Source organism: Rhinolophus hipposideros (assembly GCF_964194185.1).
Source record: "Rhinolophus hipposideros genome assembly, chromosome: 5".
Classification (NCBI taxonomy): domain Eukaryota; kingdom Metazoa; phylum Chordata; class Mammalia; order Chiroptera; family Rhinolophidae; genus Rhinolophus; species Rhinolophus hipposideros.
The window spans coordinates 58,931,296-58,955,359 of NC_138051.1; the positions used below are offsets into that span (position 1 = coordinate 58,931,296).

Consider the following 24,064-nt stretch of genomic DNA (forward strand, 5'->3'; position numbering starts at 1 on the left):
AATGAATACATGCATGCATTTGACACAGTTGTGTGCTAGAGAAATTGTTTGGCTCCCACCAAATGCTGCATGCTCTGAGTTTCTTGCCTGCAGCGCTGGAAGGTTGTATGTAATGATATATTGCTCATCCAAATGGCCAAAGCACTCCAAAGCACAGTGAGATTAAAATAAGTCATTCCTTTGTTAATTTAAATAGGTGCATGTATCATACTTTGCAGGGCACTTTGTGTAGGGATGTCAGGGAGGAAAAAAGCCGCCGAAAGGTATTTTTAATAGCAAATGAGAATAGATGAGAATGGAGTCATTTGCAGCTGCCTACTTTATGTGGCTCTCTTGTTCCAACTGTAGGTCTAATGAGATGACTGTTAAAGTACTCTGCAGTGTAATTTCATTACATCCTGAGCCGTTACACTATAAACACAGTGGCACTCTCTGTCATTCTTGGAAAAACTCCTAAATTCTTAAAGCCTTCCTTTGCAAATCATAATGGGGTTTGCTCCCTGTGTTACATGGTGGTTATCACGTTTGTTGCTTTGTAGTGCTCTGCTCTTTCGAGGGCCACCCACTTCCACCCCGGTTCTGTTTGGTGGTCAACGGGGGGAGTTTTTCATTGTGTCCTTAATTCACTGGCTTTCTCATATGACGAGTTTGCCCAGACTGGCAAATAGGCTAAAATTCTTTTTCAGAAAATACCTTTCCCTATAAAAGCCTTTCTGTTAAAGTAAAAAAAAAACAAACAAAAAATCTGGCCCAAATGATTCTATTAGGGGCAAATAGGTAAGGGCAGTTGAATATGCAAATAAATGTAAATAAAAAGGAAAGTGTAAATAAATAGCAAATCCAGTAAAAGAACAAAGGTCAGCACAAGAATAATTTCACAGCTCTTTGTTAATTACAAGACCATTTGTGTGTTACTTAAATAATCATTAATTTCTCATTTACACTTTCGTACCTTCTTTTCTACCCTGTGGCTATCCTTGTCCTTTTTTCACCTCCCCTCCCTCTTTGCTCTCCTGTTTCTCACCAGTGTAAAATGTGTGTGGCTTTAAATTTGGCATTTTACATAAACATGTGGCAGAGGGTGTAGGCAGTCTTTTTAATTGGATGAGGCTTTATTTTCCTTTCCACATGGTGTTGAATCCTTGTGATATACTCATCTTTATACTGTTACTTTGGTGGGGGAGGAAGGGCATAAAGAAAGGAAACGAATTGTTGTGACTTTTGGTGACTTGTTTTTCCTCCATCCCAGGATTCACCCGTCCTTCCGGTTGGAGAGTTCTCCGAGCCATTTGTACATTTCATCACTCAGTGGTGAGCCTGTTTGCAAACATGCCATGCCCTCAATGTAAATGATACATGCCATTAACTCGGAGGCTCCGTGAGACCTTATGGCTCTCCCTGCTTCCTTTTGGAGACGGGAGGGACTTCGGGGCCTTGGGCAGATGGGGCAGCAAAGCTGAAGAAATTGTTTAAATTATGTAAACGTTATTTACACAAAGCGTTGTAAATGTACTTTAGAGGCTTTTTCCTGTGTTAATAAACTGCTGAGAATCGGGCTACTTCTTTGAGCACAGATACTGTTGCTTTCCAGTTGTTGTTTTTTTGTTGTTGTTTTTTAAAGAAATACACCATTTTATAGCCCCTATTGAACAGACCTATGAAGCTTATTTTTATTAATGTAACCTCAAGTTACCCATAAAACTGTCCATCACTTAGGGGAAGCAGCATAGTTTATTAATTCACTGGATTTTCAGTAAATGACTTTTATCTTTGGTTATATTTTAAATGCAGTACTGGTGTCCCATTGCAATGAATTTTGATGTTTGAAAGACTATGAAAAAAATGGTTCTATTAGGCCCACTTTAACTATTAAAGAACTGAGAGGATCAAAGGGACCCTCGGACTCTCTAGGCAGCCCCTCGTCATTTTACACCTGAGGAAACAGGCATTTTTCTGCCAAGGGTTCTTTTCCAGCTCCCTGCCTTTTTTCTCCCAGTAGAAAGAGTTTTTCTTTTATTAGCCACTCTGCATCATCCACCTCTCACCGCTCGCTCGTGCGTTCAGCAGCACTCGCCTGGCCTTGGAAGGCCCAGTTGCTCCCCCCCTGCCCTGTACCTCACCCCAGCATAGAGAGAGAGAAGGAAATTGGGAGCAGAGGAATGACCGCCCCAAAGTAGAGACAGAACCAACTAGAAACTGTTCTGTCCATGCTGGAGCTCCGTCTTAACTACCTTCACTGCTCTTTCCCTCCACCAAATTCTTCATTTCACCACGCCTTCAGAGTCGTGTCCACTGGTGGAAAACGAACCCTTCGTTCCTGTGGTGCCACGAAATGGTGCCATCAGGAGTCCTTGCTAAACCAAAATGGTTGTACACTGCCCCTTTCCCCTCCCCCCGTGATCCAGCTGATGATTACGCCAAAGGGAAACAAAGAAGTAGTCCTTATTATAAAGGTCAAGCTTTATCACCTTTGGACTAAGTAGGATATGTTACCGCTTAATAAAAGTGTCTCATACACTTTGTATTTCATAGAAAAATATAGAGAGATTTTCCCCCCAACTTTAAAATGTTATTAACAGTATTTCTATTTATTTAAAATACATCATATCTTGTAGCTCTTAAAAACTATTTTTCACTCTGCAAACATTTTATTTCCAAAGCGTGCTATGTTTGGAAAAATCATACATTTTGGTTAAACCCTGAAATCCTGAGCTCATTAATATTAGAGTCCTTATTCAGGAATATGTATTAATATTTCTTAATTTCCTTTACATGGAATTCCTAGAAACACTCAGAAGCACACCATGGGAATGCCCCATTTTGAAATGCAGAAATTGAAAAACAAACTGTGCGATTCCTAAGCTGCCTGGAGCACCTGGTTTGGGCACCACTGGCCCCAAAGATGTTGGACTTCTGACAGGACCACCACGTTTATCTTGCTGTGTGGTCTGAGACCAACCTAGGGGTGGGGCCAGTTCTGGGCAGACGGGGAGAAGAGCAGATAAGGTTTTGCCTTCCTCCTGTCCAAAAAATTAATCAGCTGTTATATAAAAGTTTTATGGAGACAGAGGGAGGGATAACCTGTGTAGAAATTTCCACAGATGTCAAGCTGAAACAGAGATGCTAGTGGGTAATAGCCTTGTTTTCCCAAGAGATACAGCTACTTTGGAATGTCAGATTAGGACTGTTACCAACTCTCCTGGCGAGACAGCTTGAATTACTTGCTAATGGATGCAGTATTTGAGAGGTGCATATGGTTATTTATAGGGAAGGCAAATGTCCTTGATGTCATTAATGGTTCATAACTACGATTCTTGTTTACCAAATGATTATTAAATCTCCCTACTTTAAAAAAAAAAATACTGTCAGCAAATGCAGCGATTATATGAAGGGTTTTCTTCTTGCTAGTTAGAAGTTGCTTTACATAAAGAAAAACCATCTGTGATTTTTCAAGTAATAGAAGCAGCAATCTCTCTTCGTGACTTCATCCCACAGACACTGAGTTTTGTACAAAATGGTCCTTTCAGTCCCACGTGTGGGTGCTTCATCATTTGGCTGAGTACCTGCTACAGCTACTTACATACCTATTGTATGTAAGCCATATTTTGGGTGAGGAATGTGATTCTTGAAGCAGCATAAACTTAACTTTCCCAGAGCTGTTTTAAATGAATTATCAACTTGTAGCCAAAATAAATGAAAGTTGAAATACTGCAGTAATAACCCATTTGTAATTTTGTAGCATTATCTAGATTTCTGACCTCTGTTATATGTTGTTATTCAATAATGAAAGAGGTGTTTTCTTATTTGACCTGATAGTCATGTTTCTTTTCTTATTGTCTTAGCCCAATTACCAAAAAAGTAGTATGTTGTTCCTTAAATTCAAGTTTGAAATAATGCATCAGGAAGAGAATATGGCTGCTTTTTTTCACATTCATTTCAAAAGTTGAATTAGGATACATTTAAATTCATTCTTTATCTGTATTGCTGTATTGCAAGAATAACTCAAAAAAAAAGTTTGTGTTTCTGATTCATGAGATTCCCCCACAATCTAATTAATTAAAGGCTAAAATAAAGAGAAGGGAATATATGCTGATACAGGCATACTTCGGAGATACTGCATGTTTGATTCCAGACCACTGTAATAAAGCAAGTATCGCAATAAAACAAGTTACAGTCTTTTTGCTGGGGCGGCGGGGGGGCGGGGGGGGGGTGGTCTCGCCTTCAATTTGTAAAACACACAACATCTGTGAAGCGCAACAATGTGAAGCGCAATGAAATGATTATGCCTGTACTTTGGCCAAGAATGGAACACAATGAATTTTGAAAATATTCCAATTCCAGAGGTACTAGTCAGTGGTGGAAATTACAGTACAAATTTACAAGTGATAGAGGTAACAGGCATTTTTTTCTCTTACAGCATGCGAAAACAGCCAAAAGAAAGGCCAGCACCTGAGGAACTGATGGTAAGTACATTATTTGGTTACGTTAGTAATTCCCCAGATCTGAATGTGTGCTAACATTCTGGTAAGAGGACCACAATGGAACTTGAAGTGTCCTCAGGCTCCGAAAAGGCAGCAGTCAGTATTGACTTAATCTGGGCAGTTGGTTTAGAAGCTCATATCCTCAGGTAGGAGTTTTTACTTCTTAAAAACCCACTACCCTTTTGAAACTTGATGCCAAAATCTTTTCCTTTGCCTGGCACTCAAGGGTCATGAGTTAATCTAGACCACTCCTTGTCCTCATTTGCCATTAAAGCTTCTCAGAACTCAAGAGGGCTGGTAACAGAGAAGATAGTCAGCATGTTAAGTTTTTCGTGTGATCCTCCAAGAGATTCTGAATGTGGCATGGGGTCCTCTTGGATTCATGTAGAAGGAACTGAGATTGGCTGCAAAAGATCAAGTTAATGTGAATCTTTGGTCTTTCCTCGGGAAGAGATAGCTACAAGGCTGCTGGTGCTGTGTTCTCAGCTCCAAGGCCTCTTTCTTTGATTGCAAATGACAGTTCTTAGTCAAGCAGGGAGAGGAACAGAGACGCTCCCTAACAATTCCCAAATGGTCATTTATTTAGTGCAGATTGTTGATTTGACAATGCACAAGCTGTTAGAATAATGTTAGAATCCAGCATTAGTAAATAATAATTATAGTCTGTTCTTTCTGATGTTGTGAGTACCATTCCTGATCTTTAGACTATTGCAGTCAGAGCAAATTCCAACCAATTAGCATCCATCACTTTAAAGAAGAAACATTTTACAGATACTGGTTCAGAGTTTTCATCCTTTGTATTTTGTCCTAATAAACACTCTAAGCATTCAAATTTCTGTATAATATTTATTTTATCCCCAGAATAAAATAACAGTCCATGCCCCTTTTGCATGATGAGTACTTTCCAGGAAGGTAGTTTTCTGTTTCCTGTTACCCCTGGAACAAAATCTCAGTTTTCAGGGTAGTTTCAAGTTAAGGTTCACCCCTAAAACCTCTGTGACTTGTAGCTGTGCGGGTTTCATGTCTAGAATAAACTGGTCTTGGGAAGGTGTCTCTTTGATGGTTGAGAAATTCTTGCAGTTAGTCACATTTGAGAAAACTTGGAACAGGTTCTAAACATAGAGACCCATTTACCTTGTATGTTATTATTCTATGGCTGGATAGCTCAGTTATTAAGACAAAGGAGTAGGGTTGCAATGAGTTGGCCACTTAAAAATAAAACATCTGCAGATGGTACATACACCCCTAAAAGCATACGGACGGATGTGTTGGTAAGGAACACCACTGCAGGGTGGCAAGGGGAGTACTTCCAGTGCCTTGGAAGCAAGTGGATGTGGGGGTGTGTGTGTGTGTGCCTGTGTGTGTGTGGAGAAACGAGGGATATGTATTTCAATATATCTCTTTATAACTATACACCCTGCTGTGTGCTGTCCCGCATTTTTAATTAATAAATATCAATAAATCAGTAAAACACAATGAAAAATGTAGTCACAGGAAGTACCGTCCTACACTTAATTTAACATTATTTCTAGTACTGCTCACAGTTTGATTTAAATGAATGGATTCCCTCAGGTATAGCAATAGTGAAGTTCCCCCGCCTTAGAAAGGACTCAGAGAGGAAGGAGGAAACAGTGAGCGCATATGAGGCTCCTGTGGTTGAGGGGTTGAGCCCTGCCTGCCTTTGGCCAGAATCTGGGGCCCAATAGGTGATGGGAGAGGAAGTGGATTGTCCGCGGTCTGAGGACCTGCGTCAGGTCCTAGGGACCCAGTCTTCAGGAGCGAGTTCTTGATTCCTCCTAGCATATGAATGGCTTTAATGTTTCCTTTTCCCTCTCTGCCTACAACCTATTTGATGCTGCTCCCATCTGGAAGCTGAGAGCGTCCTCTGGAATGCAGGGACTGGAGAGCCCATGTGTCACTGTGGGTGGGGGCCTGCCTTTCACAAAAGAGCAGTTGATCTCCCAAGCGAGGTAACTCCAGCCAGCAGGGGAACCACATGGTCAGCTTTGGGCTGCATCAGCTGTGAGGCCTGCAGGCTTGCTGAGGTTTCCTTGTGGGCCTACGTTTTCTAAAGCGGGGAGAAAAGCAGAGGTAGGGTGGGGGGAAATACTGAGTTACAGATTCAGCATCAGGAAGCTCTTAAATGAACTCCAGTGTGTCCTGCCCGCCAGTGAACGCAGCAAGTCCCAGCCTAAGTAAATCAGACTGCAGGGAGGGGTGGGCCATGGACATGGGGGGCACGCAAGTGGTTTTTGTCTTTTTATTTGTTGGGGTCACCGTGTATCCAGAATACCCAAGTCTTAAAGATGAAATGTACAACTCAAGTTTAGGTCATTAAAATCCCAGTGTTAGAACTCAGTTGTTAGCTACTTAATTCTGTCTACACTGTGTGGTTGTTCCTAAGATGGTTTTCGGCTTTTGTGTTCTAAGTGGAAGTATTTTAAAGTTGGACCAAGAAATTCCCTCAATGCTCCATTTTGGGGAGGCCAGGGCCCACGTGAGCGGGTGCACATTTCTGGCGGTAGCCATTAAGGTCCCTAAAGAGTTCACTCAGAAGTTTCATCGTCAGCATCCACATCGTCTTGGGGGAATCTCAGAACCAGGTAAACAGTTGAATTCAGCAGATATTTATAGACCATTACGTGCAAAGTCCTGTGCTAGACTCAGCAGAAGGTGTAAGAAGTACGCCACATGCATAGCCTTGCAAGGGATATGGCAAGTCTGCAAGTAACTGGAATACAGTGACTGTGTAAACAACAGCAGAGTGCTGTGGGATCTGTCTGGGGAAATGGGGAAAAGCTACATGGAGAAAGGAGCATTTGGAAAGGGATTTTGGAGGGTGGATTGAATTTTTTTTTTATTTTTTGGGGTGACAATTGTTAGTGAAGTGGATTGAATTTTAATGGAGAGCTTTAAGGGGACATTCCAGGCAAAGGAAACAGGCTGGGCACAGCAGGAGTGTGTAGGGGACCCAATGTGAAACCTCTGGTGCCTGCTAGAACAGAAATCCCTTCAACACTGGCCACGAAGGTGGAATTCCAGTCTGCAACATATTCCCTACCAGCTGAGCAGTCTATCAGAAATTCCACTTCTTACTAGAAGGAAGCCTACTGTCCAGGCCTGGAAACTTTGGCCTGACACAGAAGCAACACACACCTACACATTCCCTTTTTTTCAAGTGGACTTCCATTCAAGTATAGGGAAGTCCTTCCTCCTTGGAAAGATCTGACCTTTATTCACTTCTTTAACAGCTGTTGCACGAATCAGGAGTCAGTCTTAAACCCAACAAAGGAAAACCAGCCAGGCAGTCAGCCGAGAGCTTGTAGCATGTAGACACAACCAGATAGGAACCCCTACACAGCCTATTTCTGCTCCTGTGATAATGATTCCATTATGGGGGGAAAAGTGGCTACTTTTTTATTTTTTAATTTTATTGGGGAAGGGGAACAGGACTTTATTGGGGAACAGTGTGTACTTCCAGGACTTTTTTTCCAAGTCAAGTTGTTGTCCTTTCAATCTTAGTTGTGCAGGGTGCAGCTCAGTTCCAGGTCCAGTTGCCGTTGCCATTGCTAGTTGCAGGGGGCACAGCCCACCATCCCTTGCGGGAGTCGAACTGGCAACCTTGTGGTTTAGAACCCACTGGCCCATGTGGGAATCGAACTGGCAGCCTTTGGAGTTAGGCGCATGGAGTTCTAACCCCCTGAGCCACCGGGCCAGCCCCAAAGTGGGTACTTTTAAATCACCCTGATGTATATCGCAGGACAGACCTATGTCACTTCTGTCCCAGCTCTGTGACCTGAGTCCAACAAGTTTAGAAAAAGTTTCCAGGCTGTGGAAAGTGTGAAAGTGGCAGACAGAATGTTCACCATGCTTCAGACACCCAAGCAGGATGTCACAGCTCACATGAAGAAAAAAAAGCAAAAGGATTGGTGAGGCCATAACAAGAGAGGGGAGGATAATCATGCAAAGGTAGGAGAGAAATTTTCCCAAAATGTCAATAATCATATTGAGGGAGGCAAAAACATAAAAATCAGACTGACCCCTAAACTCAGAGACAGGGGCAACCTGAGATGGGAGCATGGAGGTAGAGAGGGGTTCACGTCTGATTTTGCTATTCAAATGATATGTTTAAATATTTAGAAATAAAAGGGATATAGTGAGAAACATTATTATATAGACAGTTTGCTTGTGTAAACCACAGAGAATTCCTTCTCCAGAATTAATCTTCCTGTACTGAGGTCAGGCTGTGACTCAGGGAAAGCCTCCACTGTTCGCTCCCTACTTCTGTCTTCATCTGCAAAACAAAGGGGATGGACTAGATCAGCAGCCCTTGACCTAGGGTCTGTGGCTTCAGGCAGCATGTTAGAACCCCTGAAATTACACCCCAAGTCGTGAATGCATGTGGAGATTTGCACTTTTTTCTGCAAAGAGGGATTCATGGCTGTCATCAGTTTTTCAGAGGGGACCATGACCCTGAATGATTGTTAAGCTCCCTCCCCACCTTCCCATTCTGTTAGTTAGAGCTGTGAGGCCAGGACCAAATGCGCAGCTCTGGAGAGAGGCATGGCAGGCAGGCGTTCTCTCCCAGGGTGCTGGCTTGGTGTGGGGGAGGGCAGGGAAAGGCTTCCCACCAGCTGTCAGGCAGCCCTTTAACCTTGCAGCCCATCTTGACTATGGGCCGTGACTCCAGCCCCAGGGTGTGGGCTGTGGACATCTCTGCAGTTACAATTTGGTTTCAAAGTGCTGTAGATCCTTCTATGCATTTAGAGTATTTCCAGAAGCTTTCCATGTCTAAGCTCTATTTAATGGAATCTATGCATAGTAAGTAATCAGGTCAGGAGAAGCAGCACCCGGTTTGAGATCAATCGCTGGCTAATACTTTATCTAGGCCACTTTATTATCTCATGCTGATCGGATTCCCATTCTCCGCCTTTGTAGCATACACTTCGGCTGTGGTAAAAGTACGTATCACATACATATTAAAAACATATACCCATTCTATCTGTATGTAAATGCGTGAGGCACAGCTGGATATTGCAGAGGAGTTTGATTTACTAATAGTTATTATCTGTTCTAGCTGTTCAGTGGCAGAGAGAATTTCAGAGAAACAAGCTGGCGCAGAAATTGTCTTTATGCTATTACTATACTGCTTTGGTAATTGTTTAAAAACATGGGTTTTCTCCTTAGGTTCTAATAATGCCTGTTATTTTGTGCATTTTCTTGTACATTCCAGAGCAGGGCATCCTCGTTGAGCATTTCAAGTTTGGTTTTCGATTCAGGCTCCTAAGAAGAAACGCAGAGTGCAGTTTGCAATTGAAATTTGACATTTTGCTTAGAAAGCAAGTAAATAGTGGGACTGGAAATACACGAAGCAGGTGTGGGTCTTGGGGGAGGGGTGTCAGTTATAATCAAGACAGTGCTTTTAGATTTTTTCCCTTCTAAATCCCAGCAGCTGCAAACTTGAAGGCATCTCATTTCTCAGAGAAGACTTTATGTATGTAGAAGAGGTGGTATCGTTTGGGGGCTTATAAACACCAAACTGCTCCAGAAAAATCTGTCTAAACATTTAATTACTTACAAAGAGATGTTGACTTGTTTAACTCTTCTAAATTACGTTGTCACTGGTCGCTTTTCTGCTTATCCAAACCGGATTGTAATCACATTTTCAGATAGTTTGGTTGGTTCTCTCAGTCAAGCAAGGTATGTGATAAACTGGACATCTGCATGGTCCCTTTTAAAAACTGGAGACATCAACCACATGAGATTTTTGTTTCTCCACTCAAATTCCAGTGTGACTTTTGGGTTTACACCAAGTGGCCTCGTTCACCATTACTAGACTCAAATCTTTTGACCACTGTGAAAGACAGGATGCACTGCACAATTCAGGAAATGATTTTTTATTCAGGCTATTGCAATAGGTAGACTCTTTATTAATGAAGAATGTCTCAAAGAAGAGGGACAGAGCCAAGGTTATGGAGACAGGTAAACAAGGAAGTCATTAGCCAGTCTCACGGAAGTCGTAATAAAGGAAGGAAAAGAGTCTTATTTCTGGGAGAGCAGGGTGGCTGGTCCTTTGTGGTTAACAAAAGAGTGGGGAGATTTCTTAACCTATCACTGCTTTCTGGGAGCCCAGAGCTCAGATCAAGTTCAACATTATCACCACATTCTATTATACTAAATGGAGCAAAGGTGAGTTTCAGTTTGTTTTGACCCAGGGCCCAGGTGTGTCCTAAGTACAAATATGAGGGTGGGCACATTTCCGCCGCTCCCTTGCAGAGAGCTGCTCCTGGGCCACTATGCTTGCAATCTAAGTTTTGTAAGATACTAATGATGGTTTAATAAGCAATTTTGAACTTGGTTGTCATTGACTACATTGAGCTATTGCCTGTGTCATATAGAGCATGTTTTAAAATACACCAAAGAGGGCCAGACTCATGTGTGTCTGGTCATCCACTCTTAAAGACATCATGTTTGCTTTTGGTTGTTCATTTAGAGGTGTAAATCAGCTCATTAGCTACGGCACCCAGAAATTGCAGGGGGAGACGCTGGCTGGGATTGTAACTTCAACTAAATATTTCCTTCAAGCACAAAAGGCATCACAGACGTCTGGGGGGGGGGCTTCACGTAAGGTCCAGCTGACACCACTTAATGATTTTTTTTTATTTTCAAGTTCTGAAGGCCATTAAAATCATCTGTGTCTGCTTATAAATAGGAATCCACTAGTAAGAAGCTGATTTTACCTTTTTAATTGCACATAATTACAACAGCAGAATCACTGTCTGGACGCTGGAGATCGCACTAAAGCAGACAGCTTTAATTTGAATTTTTGATGACACGTTAGCACTTCAGCAAGAACAGAGAGGTTACAACTCCAGAAAACAAGCTTTGTTGTTCCATAGATGTGACTGCTTCATCTTTTCATGAGACATGAGCAGATAAATGTGTGTGTGTGTGTTTATATACATGCACATAGCAAGAGAGATACAGATAGGTAAAATCTGTCATTCCTTGATCATGGCAATCTGACAGCTTTAATTTCCCAGTTAAGGATAACTTTTTTCCTCCATCAGTCAAGTTGGATCCCTTAATATGGTGATGATTGGCCTGTTTAAGATTGCGGTTTTTTGAATTCTTGCCTGCAATATTTCTTGTTTTACTGGGCAGACTGTCATCTTCCCAGCATCGTGTGTTACGGCCCAATGAGGCTGTGTGTCCTTGACTGCAGGGTAGTTTGGTTATCTTGAATGCAGTAGAGTGGATTGATCAGGTCGCTCTTCAGTTTTATCCCCATTCAGAGGGGGCTAAGCTGGGTTTTGGAGTACGTTGTACATTAGTTCCTCATTTGACACTACTCAGCTCATCGGCAGTTTCTGCTATTTGGCTGGTGGCCTCAGCCTAGGACGCCCTCCTCTCCCATCCTTGAAGGTCTCCAACCTCCTCCAGCAGCTCTGCCCCACTCCTCCCCATCACAGCGCTCATTCCCTTCTCTGAAGCCCTTCAGAATTTATTGTCTCTCACCTGGAACTGCACATAACTACATAAATTGCGTATTAGTCTTATATTCACAAGTGGGTTCTTGGAGTACAGTTGTTCCTAACCCCGGCAACTCATCAGAATCATCTGAGTGGGTTGAAAAAAGGAAAACAAAAAAGACTGAATCTCAACCCAGATCAAGGAATCTCTGGCATTTGGACGAGTGAGAAGCTACATTTTGATTTTTTAAAGCTCTCCAGGTGGTTATAAGGGATGGCTTTCTGATGAGGGCCACTCACTGGTTAATGCCTTTTTTCTCCAACTAGATTGTAAGTTCTTTCAAAGTGAATCATGATCTTATAACTCAGTGCCTAACTTGGTCCTCTGCTGCTGTCATTTGGGTGACGTCTCTGATGTAATTAAAAGAAGGGAAGTCACTATTAATTACTCTTTGCATGTGCCACTCTCTAATCCATTTCAGAAAAACACCATATTAGACATTGAACAGATAAGGACAAACAAGACATATCCCATGTCTTCCAGGAACTCACAGAGTAAAGTTGAGGAAACTGACCAAAGTAGAAGCGGCCCCTGGACATTGCGATCAGTGTAAGTTAGGCCGACCATACTAGAACACGTGGCCCGAGGTTTTTGTGTTTTATTTTACCCTTTCATCTGGGTAAAATAACTTGGTGTGAAAATAAAAGAATTTCTAAGATTTTATAAAGTTTGCAGAATAGTATTCAAAACATTTATCAACCAGTACATCATGGGCCTGACCAGTCAGAACAGGTGGAACGGGGTCAACCATTCCACCATGGAAGTGTGGGAGGAGCAAGAAGGTGTTGAGCAGGTATTGCTCCTCAGTACCTGTGGTCTTTGCCTTGCATGCTGACCACTGGAGAATCACCTCCAACAGTTAATTCCAAAATCAGGAGGTCATTAGAGAGCCAAGACCTAGAGGAGACCACCTGGGCAGCCTGGTTAGATGGATGGCAGGGGACCCCAAGGCCTTTGTGTCTAACAGCATATCAGATGATGCCACCCGTCCCCAGCTCTCCAGAACAATGGATTAGACTGAAAAAGACCACAGACATTTAGCCGTTTGTGGGAGGAACAGAAAAGGATCTTGAAGCCTGGTCTCTGACTTGGGAATTGCTGTTGAAGGCAGTAAACTGGCTTTTCTGTGAGTACACTCCGATAACTAGATGCAATTCTTATCAATAATTAATGAGTCTAACCACGAATTTCAAGGGTTGGGAAAATCTTAGAAGCCTCCTATTTACAGTTGTAACCAGCTGGATTTGTTTAATGGGTTGTTTACTTTTTAATTTGTAGCAGTTTTGAGAGAGACCTTTGGGGAATCTCAAGTCTTGTGGTTTCCATGAGGCCTTTTGTAGATACACAGTTATTTGGGGGGAGCCAAATCTGCCTGAAGGTAATTTGAGGTTCTCTTGGCCATTTGGAAACTGCAGAAAAGCAGTAGAGACATTTGGGCCTTCTGTCCTCTGTTTAATTTTCAAGATTAGAATTAAACATTAGGCCGTGGTCTACTGAGAGACATTTGCCGGAGCGTGGACTAGTTCTTTCCAGTATCCTGGTTTACCGTTTCTCTGTTCTCTTAATATAAATGGTCACTGATTCTAAAGTAGGAGAATAGGTACTATTCGTTTATTCGTGCAAAGATTCCCTTGACACAAATAAAAATGGAATTTTCAAATGTAACCAGATTAACTCTTAATTGTATATCAATAGCCTATGCCTGTCTCAGCTTCCTCAAAAACCTTCTGAATGTCCTGCATCTCTTTCTTTAAACTTGGGGGGAGGGGGATTCAATTAATGGCAGGACTTTCTAATTGTGGGATTGGTGTGGACTTGACAAAAATTTGTATAAATAGAGTACATTTTTCCACTTAAGAGGGCTGTGCTGAAACATTTTTAATTGGATTTTCATGGTGATTGACAGCATTTGATTATGACAGTAACTTTATTTGGCTGGACTGCTTTAGCCTCTTGTTCAGATTTTTCCATCAAAGCTCTTTTTCATCCTCTGAATCCCCAGTGGAGCAGCAGTCATTGTGGAAGAGCCTTTTAGCACCTTTGTTGTCACCATCCCTGGTGATGATTGGGCCCAGCTGGTAGTAGATAAGAAAATGTTCCTTTCACAAAGAGGCTGTGTCTCCCGCCTCCCTCCGTGGTTTCAATAATTTTAAGAGCCTCCAAAACCTGTTGAGGATTAGAAGTAGCTTTAGATGTGAAATGAGTGTTATTAGTAATCGGGAGATTAGGGCCCCAGGGACAATGAGAGATAAACAACTGCAATTAAGGCAAATCTGCCGATGTAAACAAAATTTAGCAGAAACAGATGCCCTAACCATTTTGGGGGATTGATTTGAGGGCACCAAGGAATCGATTTTTGTCTTGTTTACACTTTCAAACCCCTGTGATATACTGGAAGGCTAAATATTTCATACAGCCTGATTTTAGTTAATTTTTTTTCAGTGCCTCACAGTAGGCGTCTCTCTTCTCGCAGTGACCAGGCCTGAGTTTATTCAGCATTCACAGGGAGCAGCTAATTGTCTATGAAGGGCCCCCGTGTTTAAATGGGCTTGACAGGAATTTAAATTTTGTTTCAATCAACCCCTGTGCTCACAGCCTGCTCCAGTTTCTAATTTTTAAATTAAACATGACTTTTTTTTTTTTTTTTTTTAAGCCACAGCTTTGCCTCTGGAATACTCTCGCTCTAACTCTGGGGAAAGCCACTCCGCCACCCTGAAATGCTGGTGTATGCAGGGCCTGAGGCTGGAAAGTACTTTCGCCAAAACAAGATTTTCCTCCATCAGGGAGGTCAACAGAGTTTTGGCTGGGCACATTCTCCTTCCTGCCTTGGAAAATGGCCCCCTTTCCAGCTCTTGTGTGCAGGCAGCAGTGCCACGTCATCTGTAAAGTGGGTTAAGTACCACAGGAAAGTGTAAGGATCGCTTTTAGGGGCCTGGCTGAATTATAACCCCCAGCACATCTGGTGCAGGTTAGTATTTCAGCCTTTTCTACTGCTGTGAGATAGGAGAGAACATGCTCTGAGCATCTCCGTGTGCAGTCCCTGTTTATACTGGTGGAGCTCTGTGCAGAGCTTCGTGCCTGACGGCAGGGAAGCAGTGTCAGCCCTGAGTCCTGACCTCTACCAGCTTACAGGCTAGCAAGGAAGGTGGGGATGTAAACAGCCAAGCACAGGATATAATGTGGGGCTCACCAAAGACCCTCCCTCCTATTCCTGCCTGCTTCACCTGCCCCCCACTCACCTCCTGGCACACCATTACAACTACTCCTGCTTGCTTCACCTGCCCCCCTCTCACCCCCTGGCACTCCATTACACGCACCCAGTGCTGTCCCATCCTAACAGTCCCCAGATGTGTGAGGCATTATCACATGGCCATGTTTTGGCTCATGCTGTTTCCTCAGCCAAGAATGCCCTTTTCTCATGTCCAAGTGAACTCCTACTCAGCCTCCAAAACCCAACTGGCACAGCCTCTACGATGCTTTCCCAGGTGCACTTCAGTAGAGTTGATGTCTTCTTGTTGTATGTCATCATTCTTCCTGTCAACTACCTCTATTAGTACACTTTTCACACTTTGTGGCAGTGGCTTGTTTGCATAACCGGTAACAGTCCATAAATAAATAAAAACACAAGTTACTAGAGGACGAACTCATGTCTTACTTATCTTTGTAGCCTTAGCATCTAGCCCAGTTCCCAGTCCCAAGTAGAATGCTCAGTAAATAGTTATTGAATGGAAATATTATGAATTTAACAGATAAAATGAGTTCTGGGGAAGGCAAGATACCTTCCAGCCAGAGTTTTCTCGAGAGACTTTGTAAAGGGGTTAACAGGTGAGCCAGGCCTCACAGGACATTTGGGTATTTATGTGAGTGTATTACTTTCTGCACAATGTGAAACACAGCTTGGATCATAAGGAAAAGTACCAGACCCTCCAATATGCACACTTGCCAAAATCCATACTATAACTTATTTTCTCTGAACTTACTTGAAGGAAACTGAGAGTCACAATTGCATGCAACTTGGAGCTGCAGATATTAAATTCAGAAGGGTTTATGTTCTTTAACCTTTAAAAAATAGATTTATTGTAGAGAAAGAAATCTAAACAATATTTTTTAAACACATGAGTTTATAGGGTTCTTTCAAATAGTTATCTCATTTGATCTTCACACAATCACTATAAGGACTTTTCTTATTCCCATTTTACTTGTATGTTAAACTGGGGCTCAGAGAGGTTAATTAACTTGCCTGGAGTCATACAGCCCGGAAGAACATAAGATCGTTCTGCAGCACATCAAAGCTACATCTATTGATGCATAGTGGGCAGGAGACTGTTATTGTGGTTGTGAGAATTTCAGTTGAGTCAAACTAGTTCTTGCAATCAAAAATAAAATTGAATACAGATACCCCACAAAGAAACGTGTAGGATTTCAGTGGTTTGTGCTTGTAAAGCCAAGATGGCCCTCTGGGATGATTGCTTAACTCACTCCTTTTGGTCCTCAGTGCAAACAAACCAAACAGGAAGAGAAAAAGTAATCACTAGCAGTTTGCACCTGGTGTGTTGATTGGCTATCTGAGGGGCAGCTGTGAGAATTGGTGTTATTTATTACTTTGTTTTGGTTTTGTCAACTTGCAGCAAAAACTGAAGGTGCTGTAGTTCTGCCATTTATCTGGCCACAGACGTCTTCTCCTTTCCAGCCCTACCATCATGGTTGTAGAAATGAGTAACTTCCAGGAAATGTATCATTCCTTCCATTTGAGAGAAACTTCTTTTAACTCAGCAGACTTTACTGAGCACATTCTATGTGCACAATATATTGCAAATAGTATCTGAACTGTTTCTTGAACACAGTGTAAGGAGTTTATACCAGAATATAAATCAAGCGTGTGTCAAGCATTCTGTTTAATTTGGAAGGCTTTTTTGTTGCAAAACTTTCTCAATGAAGGAAGCTGTGTGCTGATGTACATTGTGTCACAGCTCCTTATCTCATTGCAAACCAGTAGCAAGTAGCTCCCAGACCAACTACTTGAGTTGTACAGCTATAGGGAATACAGAGTTTGATCAGACACTCATCTTGTCCTCCAGGACCTTACAATGTGCTGAGGAAGTAAAACTTTCATATGACAGAATTCCTTGCAGCTGGCATGATAGAAGGCACCAAGTAGCTAATAACCTTTTTTTGAATAGATGATCAAAAAGAACTAAATGAAAGACAACCAATGGAATGGAAAAAAATACTTGCAAAGCTTATATCTGATAAGGGGTGAATATTCAAAATATATAAAGAAGTCATCCAACTCAATAGCTAACAAAACCATCTAATTGAAAAATGGGCAAAGACCTGAATAGACATTTTCCCAAAGAAGACATACGAATGGCAAACAGGTACAAGAAAAGGTGCTCAATATCACTTACCATCAGAGAAAGGCAAATCAAAACCACAGTGAGATATCACCTCACACCTGCCAGAATGCCTATCACCAATAAATCAACAAATAACAAGTGTTGGTGAGGATGTGGAGAAAAGGGAACCCTCGTGCACTGCTGGTGGAATCATAAATTGGTACAACCACTAAAGAAAATAGTATGGAGGTTCCTTAAAAAATGTAAACTAGAACTACCATATGACCCAGCAATTCCACTTCTGGGAATATATCCAAAGGAAATGAAAACACTGTTGAAGAGGCATCTGCACTCCCACGTTCATAACATCATTATTCCCAGTAGCCAAGATAGGGAAACAACCTAAGTGTCCATCAGTGGGTGAATGAATAAAGAAGTTGTAATACACATGCACACAATGGAATATATTATCCAACAGCCAGAAAAACAGGGAGGAGGAGGAGGAGAAGAAAAAGAAGAAGGGGAGGAGGAGAAGGAGGAAATCCTGCCATTAATGAGAACATGGATGGACCTTGAGGGCATTGTGCTAAGTGAAGTGAGTCAGAGAAAGACAGATTCTGTGTGATCTCACTTAAGTATGTAATCTATTTTTAAAAAAAGAAAAGAAAGATTCGTGGTTACCAGAGGGGGGATTGGATGAAGGGAATTGGATGAAGGTGGTCAAAAGCTACAAACTTCCAGTCACAAGATGAGTAAGTACTAAGGATGCAGTGTACATGCACGATGGCTGTAGTTAACACTGCGAGATGGTATATTTGAAATTCGAGAGTAAATCCTGAGTTCTCATCACAAGGAAACAAACTTCTTTTCCTTCTTACATTGATAGAATGGGATGATGGATGTTACTACACTTACTCTGGCAATCATTTCACAATATACATATAAGTCACATCGTTCTACTGTGCACCTGAAACTCATACCATGCTATGTATCAATTATATCTCCATAAAACTGGTAAAAAATAACCAAGTGAAATAGAAGCCAAACTGGTGGGTGCCTTAAAAGACATGTGAACTAAATAGTCAGGTCACACATAACAGGGAGCCAGACAGAGATGAGGGTGCGTCAGGAAGGCAGAAGGGAGACAGGCTGGGAAGACAGTGCCCAGGTATCCATGGCAGCACAAGCATTCGAGGACTTGGAAGAGCAGCAGCACCGGCATGGAGCCGTGACCTCGCTCAGTTCTGTAACCAGGATGGGAGAAGGGGAAAGGCTTGTGTCCAGACCACTGGCAGGACCTATTCCCTGTCCTCTGTATGTGAAGTCTGGAGAGGCCGGAGATGGTCTCTGTGTCTTGAAAATGAATCTATCGTGAATATGAGACAAGAAGCAACATGGTAAACCAGAGAGAGCGTTGATCTGGGTTATCAGAAGACATGATTCCAAGTACAGCCTCTGATTCTTAAGTGACTGGGTATTCAACAGTTACTTAGCTTATCTGAGCCTCAACTTCTTCATCTGTAAAATGGGGGTAGTGATACCAACCTTGAATAGTTTTTTTAAAAATAATATAGAGTTAATGAAAGTGTGTTTATAAAGGATGAAGTGCTAGACATGTGGAGCACTAAATCATTCTGCCTCTTTGGGTCATGATTTTCTCATCTGTCTAATGTTCCTAGGCATTTCTGACTACGTTAACTTCTTAGAAGACGGATGTGTTTAGTGGAGCTTAATATGACTTAGAATAAAGTATATGTTGCATGTTGGATATTTGCATCTAGTGTTCAAGGAATTGGTAATTTTTTAGGAGTGGATGGACCTCCCCAGTCATTAGAAAGCCTTAACTTTTTGTGTCCTCTGTTACTGGTAACATGTAATGAGCATCTTGTTGGAGGGAATTATTGTGAAACAGTTCATTGGCAGGTATTTGTTGTCCACGTCTCTGAGATACTGTAGTGGGTTCAAAGGAATATAAGAAACATCCAGGTCCTGAAGGAGCAGACTAGACACGCCCATGGGAGACATTCACAGAAGGCAGGATGGGCTGTATGCTGTTGACTTGTACTGTGTGAGAGCTCACGGGAGAGAGGCTAAGGGGCTTAGTGGCCAGGAAGGCAGCTCGGCTCCAGCTGGGCATGTGGGATTGTTAGAATTTGTCTGAATACCAGAATTAGAAAGTGATGGCTCAGCAGAGCCAGCTCCTTCTATCCCTCCACCCCTTCTTTACTAGCTACTCATCTTCAAACATGTCACTGACCCTCTCTCATGCTCAGATGGCTTTCCTATAAAAATGGGGTCTCACAAAGCAGGTAGTTTAAATAAGATAAAAGTATGTTACCTGCTTAGCATGGTATCTTGCATAAATAAGTGCTCAATAAATGATAACCATTATTATTATCCTCACCACTGTTTGTAACAAGAGGGAAGGTGTTCTGGGAAGAAGAAAGCACAAGTTGATACCGGAGGAAATGGGACAGTGAGGAAAGACCTCTGGAAATGAAGGGGGTACATTTAGCTGGATGGGTCAGAGATCCAGGATCGGGAACGGTTTTGCACAGCCGGGAGGAGTGCGGCTGTGGGTGCTGTTCCTTCAGCAGGGCAGTGGCTAGTAGAGGCTCCACCACTGTAGGCTCTGGCTGGAACTGATTTCTGTGTACGATGTCCTAGCCCTCTGGCTCTTTCTCACATTCCATGAAGGACTTTAGCCAAAAGAATAGGAAACTGAGTTCAGAGCCTGTAGCTTCTTGGCTCCATGTCATTTGTCTCTCTTTCTGCATCTTCTTTTCTGTGTCCTTTCTGTCACTATCAGGGAAAATCATTAGTATGCTAATCTAGCTAGCCGTCATTTTAACACTGACCTTTCCTAACCTGCCTTTGCAATTTCAGGAACTATGTTTGACTTCTCTAAAAGTAACCTTAAATTGTAGTCTTGTAAGAATTCCAGAGCTGTATCCTTCACTCCTTCTTCTAATGAGGTTATGACCAAATGCTCATTATAATTGCTTTAGACTCCTTTTAATTTTCAAGCTTATTAATCATAAGAAGAGTTATTTAAAATTGCATAAATTAATCTTAGATTAAAAGCCCATCAAAGCCTCGAAACAATTAAGAATAAGTAGGATTTCCCTGGGGCAGCAAGTTTTATTTTAATATTGTAGTCAGGTGGATATCAGAACCTTGAAGTGTGGTAGTGATTAATGTATGCAAAATTTAAATGAGATTTTTTAAATGGCAAATCTAAATCACATATTGACCTAACTGTAGGCTTTAACTGCATTGTCTGTCATATATTTAAACTGTTTACTAATCAACATTTTAATTACAGTGTGTGCTGGCAGACCCTAGGACAAATAAAATCTAGCGTTTTAAAATGTCACTACAAAGTCTGTTACCGGAAAATCACGAGACTCTTTTATTGGGAAGAATAGAGGAATGAGAAAGCAGAGCAAACTTTCTGGGCGACTAGAGACTTGGTATAGACAGGCCTTAGTTGTGTGGCTGCAGGGATTCTTCCCAGCCCCCACTCGCACCTTGTGACTGCTGGTGTGAGGCAGTCCTCTCCATAGCGCTGCAACTGGGTCTCCTTTGAAGTTGATTTATTTTTAATTAGAGAAATACTTCCCTTCGTGTGTTTGAGCCCTGGTTGCCAAGCATTATTTACTTGAACAGGGTGTAGCCTGGGATCCTTAGGTCCCCTCCCCTTTTGCGGTATGGAGATAGTTCCAGAAATTGGATTCGACTTAAGCTACCGTCAGCAGCCTTTTTTTTTTTTAATTTCCTTTTTTCTGTATTAGTTTCAGGTGTAACAAAACAATGTTAGACATTTATACCCCTCACAGAGTGATAACCCTCCTCCCCCAATCTGTACCCCTCTGACATCGTATATAGCTGTTACAGTTCCACTGCTCTATTCCTTATGCTGTACTCCACATCTTGTGACTATATATATAAATTATCCTGTGACTGTATGTATATAAAATTGTAGTTGACATTCATTATTATTCAGCTTCAGCTTCAGGTGTACACTGCAGTGGTCAGGCACCTACACCATCCATGAAGTGGTCTCCCTAATAAGACAAGTGTCCATCAGATACCCTATAAAATGTTTACAACATTATTGATTATATTCCCCAAACTGTCTTTCGTATTCCCATGGCAATCTTGTGGTTACCGATCATGCTTTCTAATCCCTTCACCTTCTCCTTCATCCCCACCCCCCCATCTAGCAACCGTCAGTTTTTTCTCTATATCTCTGAGACTGTTTCTGATTAGTTTGTTCATTTATTCTATTCTTTAGATTCCACATATAAGTGAGATCATATGGTATTTGTCTTTCTCTGTCTGACTTATTTCACTTAGCATAGTGTTCTCTAGGTCCATCCATATCATTGTAAATGGTAAGATTTCATTCTTCTTTATGGCCAAGTAATACTCCATTGTATAAATGTACCACAGTTTCTTAATCCAGTCATCTACCGATGGGGATTTTAGTTGTTTCCATGTCTTGGCTATTATAAATAGCACTACAATAAACATGGTTGCATAATTTTTTTTGAATTAGTGTTCTGGATTTCTCTGGATAGATTCCTAAGAGTGGAATTTCTGGGTCATAAGGTAGTTCCATTTCCAGTTTTTTGAAATACCTCCATACTGATTTCCATGGTGGCTGCACCAATCTGCAATCCCACCAGCTGTGCGTGTCTGTTTGCCATCTGTATGTCCTCTTTAGAAAAATGTCTCTTCATGTCCTCTGCCCAATTTTTAATTGGGTTGTTTGTTTTTTGGTATTGAGTTGAATGAGTTTTTTATAAATTTTGGATATTGACCCCTTATCAGATGTATCACTGACATAAAAATATGGAACGCTTCATGAATTTGCGTGTCATCTTTACGCAGGGGCCATGCTAATCCTCTCTGTATCATTCCAGTTTTAGTCTGTGTGCTGCTGAAGCGAGCACTCCGCAGCCTTCTGAGTCTTGCTTGCTCCCCACATCCTCCATCACTGCCCTGTTAGGCAGGCTGTCCCCAGGAAGGTCGGTGTGAACTGCCTCAGAACTTGGAAAGTTTCTCTATTTCACAAATACTCTGTTTCATTACTGAAGGTAAATAGGGAGGAGGCTGACTTTGAACAAATGATTTCGCCCCTTGAAACTTAGGTTCCCACTTCATTGTGTCCAACTTACGGTTTCTGTTTCTGCTTTTCTGTTTTTGCCTCATCATTTGTTTTCTAAAACTAGTTTTTAAATTATGGTTAAAAATTCAAATAGTACAGAAGGATGTACAATAAGAAGTTACTCCTCTTCAATCCTCCCCCAGGACCCCCAGCTCCAGAGTTAAAACTGTTCATAGTAGTTTGTCCGTCTAGAACTTTTAATGTTATTTTCTATACTTTTTTCTATACTTTTTTCACTTAATATATCTTTGAAGTCTTTCCATATCATATAAAAGTCTACCTCATTCTTTTTAATGGCTACATGGTACTGCATAATATAGATATGCCTTAGTTAGTTAGTTAGTTAGTTAGTTAGTTAGTTAGTTAGTTAAATGTATTGTGGTGACAGTGGTCAACAAACCTATATAGGTTTTCAAGTGTACAATTCTGTAATACGTCATCTATAAATCCCATTGTGTGTTCACCACCCAGAGTCAGTTCTCCTTCCATCACCATGTATTTGACCCCCTTTACCCTCATCTACCATCCCCCAACCCCTTACCCTCTGGTAACCACTAAATTGTTGTCTGTGTCTATGAGGTTTTGTTTCTTTATTTGTCTTTTTCCTTTGTTGCCTTCAGTTTTATATCCCACATAGGAGTGAAGTCATATGGTTGACTTTTTCTGTCTGACTTATTTCACTTAGGACATGCCATGTTTATTAATGAGGACCCTGTCATATAGAACGTTTTGACCATTTCCAGGTTTTTGCTATTAAGACGGACCGTCTCCATCTATATCCATCTTTACGTACTGGGTGCAAGAATGCCATTTCCCCTCACCTCTTCTGATACATTATCAGATTTTAATCTTTACCAATCAGATCAGTGGCAGATGTTATCTAGTTGCTGTTTTAATTTGCATTCTTTTATTAAGTATGAAGTTGAACACTTTTTTCCACATGTTTATTGACCATTTGTAATTTTTTCACGTACTTGGCCTATTTTTCCATTAGACAGCTTGCCTCTTCCTTCATCTTTTTGAGCCTGGATTTCCCTGTTTAGAATGGGAGGGAGGGAGAGGCACAGTCTCCGAGTCCCTTTCCACCTCTGTAGCCTGTGGTGCAGGCCCAGTGTCCTTTGGGCGGCTTTTCAACCGCCGAAGACACTCGCGTGCCCGTGACTTTGCCAAGCCAGCACTGGGCTTGCATAGCCAATAGCTGGGGGCTAACTGCAAGAGCACTGTTTTCTTCCTTTGTTCAGTTACGTGTCTTCTTCTTCTTGGAAAAACAGGCTTGGAAATTGCAAGGCAGAGCTGGGATTGAACTTCCTTTAAAGCTGCCTGTAGACATCAGGAATATTTATTTTCTCTATTTGTTTTAAGCCTGGGAAGACTGTGTGGTTTTCTCAACACTGTCCTGATGGAGCCCTGACCAGCAAGCGTGCAATGCCCCTGGCCCTAATGTGCCATTAATGATAGGTTAATGCACAGTATAATGTTTTTGGGGCTGCGGGTTCATTACACTTCTGAGTGTGAGGTCTTTCCACGGAGCGCCCAAGGTC

At 41.8% G+C, this 24,064-nt stretch overlaps 1 protein-coding gene across 3 annotated transcripts in view; it reads left to right on the forward strand.

Annotated features, from left to right (window-relative positions):
- Nucleotides 1–24,064, forward strand: part of MAP2K5 (mitogen-activated protein kinase kinase 5) — a 236,612-nt gene that overhangs the window by 195,008 nt on the left and 17,540 nt on the right. For all 3 annotated transcript variants that reach the window (XM_081048101.1, XM_081048100.1, XM_081048099.1), the window contains 2 exons: nucleotides 1,250–1,311; nucleotides 4,418–4,463. In XM_081048101.1, the coding sequence (XP_080904227.1) occupies nucleotides 1,250–1,311; nucleotides 4,418–4,463 (108 nt within the window). The remainder of the gene's footprint in view (nucleotides 1–1,249; nucleotides 1,312–4,417; nucleotides 4,464–24,064) is intronic.